Genomic DNA, 8,021 nt, shown 5'->3' on the forward strand with positions numbered 1-8,021 from the left:
AAGGGAGAGCTCCCTGGCCCTAAGTTCAAGCCCTAATACTGGCACCCTTGCACGCGCGCACACACACACACACACACACACACACACAAAATCTCAATATAATCTGAAGAGTAAAAAGAAAGGGATAAAGACAAGAAAAGAAAGACAAGAAGAATGGAAATAACAAGAAAAGATTTGTTTTTAAAATTCTCACCCAGATAAGTGACTGTTCCCCTTCAGAATAAACAACCATGATCCAGGTGTTTAGATTTAGGGAATCTTCTTAAAGATTCACAGCAAGCACCAAATGTCACTAGACAATTGGGTGTCTGATGCCCAGACCCTGAGGTCTGGAACATGTGTAGAACCCTAGCCAACACCATAATACTTCAGTTCAGTCATGGACAAGACTCTCCCTGCCCAGTCAACCTCCACTTCCTTCCCAGATCACAGCGAAGTGGAGCTGCTGAGGTTTGTGAAGCATCTCTTGTAGGCCTGGTCCACAATGAATCCTGGCTTGGGTTCTCCTGGTCCCAGTCACATAAGGCACAAACATCTTTCATTGCTCTTGTATCTCAGTCCTGAAACACAGCTGGTGTTGGGAAGCTGAGCATGTGCAAAGGAGAGACTGTCCAGTTCCCATAAAGACAAGTTTTCAGTGAGTCCTCACCTTCTGAGCTAGGACAAGTTGCTCCAGAACAAAAAGAGAAGGAGGGTAAAAGCTAGGTATATGATCAGTGGAGTGGGGAAGAAGACCATTTAACTTTGTAATTCACCATCTATAGTCTCTAAAAAGAAAGAAGCAATGTCCATTAAGGAAGATCCACTGAGTTGATCCACGGGGAGATGGTAGGCAGCAGGCTAGGTTGAAGGTTGAAGCTGCTCCCACTAGTTCCCTGGGGAAACCCAGCTTTCATACTAAAGCAAAGTACAACAGTCTTTAAACACCTAGGTCATGTCTTTTACAAAAAGCAAAGAATCTAAAATAATTTTATTCTCAAGACAACCAACATTTCCCAGCCCTCCCCTCAAAAAAAAATAGTCCTAAAAGATTTGAAGAGGGAGAAATAAAAATATATGACTGTAATCATCTGATTTTCTTCCACACAATGATTGGATGGCAAAAAACAAAATCTATGCAACACGACAAATGAGGACTTGTTGTGGAAACCCTATCCCATGGAAAAAGCAAGCGTTTCTCACAATAATCAGAGGCAGGCATCAATTATGAAAGCCAAAACAATCCCATGTGATGTCTGGAAATGTTAAGTTTTACACTGAGTTCTTAGACAATCAGTCACAGCCAATAAGATAAAGAGAAGAGAAGCATGGAGGAGAAAAGGAAGAGGACCGGAGAATGACCAGGGTAACCGGAAGTCTTCGCACAGCCATCACAGCCCTCCGAGTCTCCACAAATGTCACAGTAAGCCAGCTTTACTTTGGAGTTGTAACTTCTCACCGCCTGCCTCCCTGTTCAAAGGGCACACATCAGTTTACATCCTTCATTCAGAAACACTGGTTTTACCAAAATACAAGAGCAATTCCATACATTCATGTGAATTTTCCTTTTTTCTTTAGACAATTTTATTTTTAATTTTTTTTTTGCCTTACAAGAAACAACTGACATGCCCAAGAGAGACCCAAATTACAAACCAAACCCAAGAAGAAAAAAAAACAGTGCGTTCAGTCCAACATATCTCCACCAGTGGCTGGCCAGCAAATAGACTATAGTCGCTCTCTGCCTGTGAACTCTACTCTCTTACTGGAATAACATCATTTTTAAATTGAGAATTGTTTTTAACTTCCTCAAAGGTTTATTTTAGGATGACATTTTCTGTGCATTCAAATAAAATTCTCATCATTACATTACCGAAAATAGATATATCATGGACTCTGTGTGTGTGTGTATGCGTGTGTGCGTGTGTGTGTGTCTATGCGTGTGTGTGTGTGTGTGTGTGTGTGAATCCTGAGGCTTGAACTTAGGGTCCAGGCTCTGTCCCTGAGCTCTTGTGCTCAAGGCTAGTGCTCTACAACTTGAGCCACAGCCCCATTTCTGACTTTTTGGTAGTTAACTGGAAATAAGAGTCTCACAACTTCCCTACCCACGCTGGCTTTGAACTGTGATCCTAAGATGTCAGCCTCCTGTACTCATGCTACTGCATGAGCCATTCGTGCCTGGCTCCTGGGATTTATTCTAAACACACACAAACACACACACACACACACACACACAAGCTAGGTACTGATACCTCACATAAAGCTCAGGGACAGTGCTCTGAGTCTAAGCCTCAGGACCAGCACATAAACACCCCCCCAAACCTCACCCCTCCACACACACACAAACACTTAGCCACAGCTGCACTTTGGGCTTTTTTGGTGGCTAACTGGAGATCAGAGTCTCACAGACTTTCCTGCCCCAGCTGGTTTCAAACCACAATCCTCAGATCTCAGCTTCCTGAGTAGCCAGAATTATAGGTGAGAGACCCCAGCATGCTAAGAACAAAGCTTTTATAATACCTGAAGAATTTCCTTCCTGAAGAACTGCTCCTTTACAGCAGGAGTCAGATGGATGTTTGGAAAGAAGTAAATCCTTGGAGAATAAACAGAACTGCACTCTGTACCCATTTTTTTGTAGAGTTTATAAACATGAGTTTAAAAACCTACAACCTTATAAGCAGAAATGTCACTTTTTAGCATTCATATGCTTAATGTTATTATGTGGCCCTGATAAACGATCAAGTCTTCCTTTACATGGAAAGCTCACTGCCTGCATCCCACCTCCTAGATTTTCCCCCAAATCCCCTATAACCCTATTGGAATCAGCAGCCATTTTAACTGCACATATGAAGGCACAGCCAGCTTAATTTCTAAAATGCCAAGAACACAGGCCTCACTTACTTGGTTCATAATAATCCACGATGGATACAGAAGCATCTTGGGTATTTGAAACTTTGAAGTTTCTCACAGCAGGAATATCAACACAAAACTGGGTTTCATTCACCTTGAGAAAAATACAAAAAACTTCAGGGGTTGCACAATAACATAGGAGACTCCCCCCAACCCAGGGAAAATAAATAGAAATTAACATTTAGGTAGGATTCTGTGCAACTGGTACTGCAGTAAGAAATTCCTATAAATGATCTTATCTCACTAGTGAAACAAAATAGTGCAAGAGAGAAGTTGTTTTCAGCTGCGTTTTACTGTGTGGGATTGTGGTTGGGGGGCGGGGGATGAGTAATGTATCACAGCCAATGACTGACAGATATAGAGTACACAAGGCCCACCCCCGGCCTCCAGGTACCAATTTAACAAACACTTCCAATGAAGAAATCAAAGTTTTCATTTATCACCAATAATACATAATGGAAAGGTAATCAGAAATCATTGGGCACTCGCATTCAGAGAACCATTAACTTCAGATACAAGACAAACTCCAAAATCAATCACACTATTAAGTAAAACCTTTAAATCTGTTTTTCAAGTTTCCTTTCAGGCCCATGGCTTTCAAGCAGTTTTGTTGTTGTTCATCAGACATGGGTCCTGAACTCAGGGCCTGGGCATTGTCCCTGACCTCTTTCATTCAAGGCTAACATTCTATCACTTTGAGCCACAGCACCACTTCCAATATTCTAGTGGTTAATTGGAGATTTTCCTGCCTGAGATGGTTCTGAACCAGGATCCTCAGATCTCATCTATCTGAGTAGCTAGGATTATAGGCATGAACTGGCATGTGCCTGGCTCAAGCAATATTTAATACAAGAAAATTTAATTCCAATTCAACCTGTAGAATTTAATGTAGTTTTCAGACAGAACAAGTACAGACTGGAATTCTTCACCTACATTTCCCTGACATATTTTATGTACTTTTTTCTTGGATCATTAGTATTCATACAACAACAAGAAGGGTGCATGGGTATATTCTGATAATATTCCTCTATGACTTAAACACCCTATTTTCCAAATCCAGTATTTTAACCATTTGGAGATTTGCCAAAGAACTTTATGGAGCATTCTTAAACATTTGAAGTTTTCATCTTTAAAATTAGGTGAGAGGGGTATATGCCTGTAATTCCAGTGAATTGTGAGGCAGAGGCATGAAAATCACAAGTTCAAGGCAATCTCAGGCAAAGTACACAAGGCCCTACCTCAAAAACAAAATAAAACTAAAGGGACTAGAGAACTAGCCAAGCATGAATGAAGCTTTGGGTACAATGTTCAGTACAGAAGAAAGGAGGGAGAGAGAGAGAGAGAGTGAGGAAGGAAGAAAGGAGAAAGCTAGGAAGAGAGATTGAAGCCGAAGGGGAAAGGAACGTGGAATAGGAAGAAGGAGGAGGAAGGAAGGAAAGAAGAAAGAAAGGAAGAAAGGGAGGGAAGAAAGGAGAGAGGGATGGAGGGAGGGAAATGAGAGAAAAGGGAAAAAAAGAAGGAAGGAAGCAAGCAAGCAAGCAAGGAAGGAAGGAAGGAAGGAAGGCAAGAGAAAGATATGAGGAAGGAAAGAAAGAGAAAGGGAGGGAGGAAGAGAGAAGGAGGGAGAGAAAAAGATATGACAGTGAAAAAAAAGAATACTTAGACACACAAGCATGGGAATGTGAAGTAGTGGTAGAGTGCTTGCTGGCATGCAAGAAGCCCTGGGTTCAATTCCTCAGCACCACATAAACACAAAAAGCCTGAAGTGTAAGCCGGGCACTGGTGGTTCACGCCTATAATCCTAGCTACTCAGGAGGCTGAGATCTGAGGATCACTATTCAAAGCCAGCCTGGGGAAGGAAAGTCCATGAGACTCTTATCTCCAATAAACCACCAGAAAACCAGAAGTAGCTCTGTAGCTCAAGTGGTAGAGTGCTCGCCTTGAGCTGAAGAGCTGAGGGACAGCGCCCAGGTCCCCAGTTCAAGCCAGGGGCGGGGGGAGGAGGAGGAGGAGGGTACAAGAGAAAAAGGAGAGTCCTGAGGAAGAGGACATGGTAGGTTTACAGGTCAAAGGGCACAGGATATTAGGATGAAGTAGAAATTAGGCACACAAAAGGAAAGACATTGATCCTGTTTTGGACAGGATCACTGTGTAATGTCCAGTACTCAGAATCCTGTGTCTTTGTTCAAACCCAGGATAAAGCTAAGACACAAACCAGCACTTTTTTGCTGGTATCAGGCTTTCTCTGAGCATGTCCTCCAATCATACTTGCTGCATCTAGTCATAGCTCCTACAAGGGCTTTGAGGTGAGGTTGGGGAGAATGGCGAAGAGGGGGGGGGAGGGAAGGAGAGGAGAGGCATGGATCGAGGGAGGGAGGGAGGGAGGGAGGGAGGGAGGGAGGAAGGAAGGAAGGAAGGAAGAATGAAGGAAGGAAGGAAGGAAGAAGGAGAGAGGGAGGGAGGGATGGAGAAATAGCTTTAGTTATTAAGACCTTCTTCGGGCTCATCAAGAATGCAGAAGACTTCAATTCGCAGAGTGCAATAGACTTTTGAACACAATGAGACAGCGTAATCAGCAATGCCCTTTAGGAGACAATCACATCCCTGCTTACCGAATCCAAGTAAAGGTTGAGCCTCCCGTGATCATGCTCCACTTTCTTCACTGTGTCGCTCAGAGGAATGTCTTCTAACGGCACAGTAAAGCCACTGAGAAGGTCAACTGCCATAAGGGCCATGCCACTTCTATCCGGACCCAGAAACCTGCACCAAAGTGAAGGAGGAGGGAAATCCCCTTAGAAAAAATCCAAAGCTATGAACAAGTGATTGTCACATTAAAAAAAAAAAAGGAACTACCAAATGGTATTCCAAACATTGCTTTGGGTTCGATAACATTCACTATAAAATGCTGTAAGACAAATGATCCATTTCTGCCCTTTGTGCCCTCTGCAAATCATCTTCTTTTCATCTACTTTTAGGAAAAGGTGACCAATGAGTGGCTTTCCCTTTGTTCTCCTATGAAGACAGAGCACATTTTCTTTGTCCATGTTGAAAAGGATCATACCCTACATCCTTCCTTCACCTTGTTGTACACACAAGAGAAACAAGGGATCTGGACGCCAACAACATCTAATCTCCTTAAAAATAAATAAGTGCTAAGAGCTTTTCATTTGGAAGCTGAAAGAGCCCAGTGTGAATATGGACAAAGATCATGGGGCCAGACACCAGTGGCTCACACCTGCAATCCTAACCACTCAGGAGGCTGAGAGCTGAGGACTGCAGTGTGAAACCAGCCTGAACAGGTAAGTCCATGAGACTCTTATCTCCAATTAATCACACAAAAAAAAGTAGAGCTGTGACTGAAGGGGTAAAGAGGCAGCCTTGTAAGTCTAAGGGATATTGCTCAGGGATTTGAGTTCAAAATATAATACCAGCAAAAAAAGGAGCATGGTATTGTTAAGTTTCTTCCTGATATTCTGTGAAATGGCAAAAGCAAGAAGTACTGTGAAGGAGATTTGGTTTTGAAGAGCAGAAAATAGAAACCTACCAGATGAAGAGCCACAGGCACAGCAGCTCCACAATCGGAAACAAATGAACCGTGTGCTGAGAACAGGCAGAACCATACTAGATGCTACTGAAAATCCATAGGGTAGGCCAGGCACTGGTGGCTCACGCCTGTACTCCTAGCTACTCAGGAGGCTGAGATCTGAGGATCACGGTTCAAAGCCACCCTGGGCAGGAAAGTCTATGCGACTCTTTTCTCCAATGAACTACCAGAAAACCAAAAGTGGTGCTGTGGCTCAAGTGGCAGAGCACTAGCCTTGAGCTGAAGAGCTCAGGGACAGCACCCAGGCCCAGAGTTCAAACCCCAGATTGACAAAAATAAAATAAATAAAATGAAATGGAAATTCATAGGTGGATTGAGAGGGTAGATGAAGATGAACAGTGTCCAAACGCTTCATTTACCTATATGGAGATACATGCGTTGTGTGTATGCTTGGAAATGTCACAATGAACCCCTTCCTTCGTATGGCTAACATGTACTAATGAAAATTCGTAAGAAAAAGAAAGAAAATTCAAAGCTAGATTGGAACTAGAGGTTTTTATATGTGAGTAAAAATTACATACATCTGTTATTATTAGAGTTCTGAATTTGTGGAGGGGAAGGGGAAAAACAAATCATTTAAATAGGGATACAGGTGGACCCATTGCAACAATGAGATATACAAGTCGTTATGTCGAAAAATGAACTTTACAACTTTGGAAGTAGAATCTTTCCAGTGTATCCAGAGCAACTATTCTCTTTATTGGACTTGTGCACTCTTACAAAGTATGAAGGTTAAGGCTAAATTTGACACTGAAACCAAAGAAAAGTAACTTATAATAAGAAAAAGTTATTTTGGAATATTAAACATATGTGCATAAAGTTTTCCCAAATTAAACTTGATTTTATTTATTCCTCTAACCCAGATATTGGTATTAAGAAAACTTACAAGTTTTCAGCATGTCTAAGAAATGCTAAAATATAATTAATATTTCTAGCCTGTAATTTTCAGTATAATAATAATGGAATTCTTATATAATTGTTTAAATATACACTATATCAAAAATGGGTAGATTGGTAAGTAGCCACAATTAAAACTTTCCTTTTTTAAGATTAAAAACAGCCAAATGCTAGTGGCTCATGCCTATAATCCTGTCAACTCAGAAGCCTGAGATGTGAGGTTCATTGTTCAATGCCAACTTGGCATGAAAGTCCATGAGGCTTATATCTCTAATTAATCACCAAAGAGATGGAAGTGGTGCTGTAACTAAATGGTAGGGCACTAGGCTTGAGCAAAATAAAATCTCAGGGAAGGCACACAGGCCCTGAGTTTATCAAACACACACACACACACACACACACACACACAAGTTGTTCAACTGAAACCCTTTGTACAACTATTTAAAGATAATTTATAAAGGTAGTAAAAAGAAAGATGAATGTCTTCCAACACATCAACAGAGCCAAGGTCAAGAATCACATCATTATCACCACAGATGCAGAAAAGGCCTTTGATAAAATTCAACATTCAGTCATGCTAAAAGCTCTGGAGAAAATAGGAATAGAAGGAACATTTCTTAAAACAATAAAAGCC

General features: G+C 41.6%; 1 protein-coding gene across 1 annotated transcript in view; it reads right to left on the minus strand.

Moving 5' to 3' along the window:
* Window positions 1–1,276: 1,276 nt before the first annotated feature.
* Window positions 1,277–8,021, minus strand: part of Cd109 (CD109 molecule) — a 108,270-nt gene continuing 101,525 nt past the window's right edge. The window contains exons 31-33 of the mRNA XM_013035290.1: window positions 5,499–5,646; window positions 2,878–2,980; window positions 1,277–1,449 (exon numbers count right to left, since the gene is read on the minus strand). Coding sequence (XP_012890744.1) covers window positions 1,277–1,449; window positions 2,878–2,980; window positions 5,499–5,646 — 424 coding nt within the window. The remainder of the gene's footprint in view (window positions 1,450–2,877; window positions 2,981–5,498; window positions 5,647–8,021) is intronic.

The sequence above is a fragment of the Dipodomys ordii genome, unplaced genomic scaffold (assembly GCF_000151885.1).
Source record: "Dipodomys ordii isolate 6190 unplaced genomic scaffold, Dord_2.0 Scaffold208, whole genome shotgun sequence".
NCBI classification, from domain to species: domain Eukaryota; kingdom Metazoa; phylum Chordata; class Mammalia; order Rodentia; family Heteromyidae; genus Dipodomys; species Dipodomys ordii.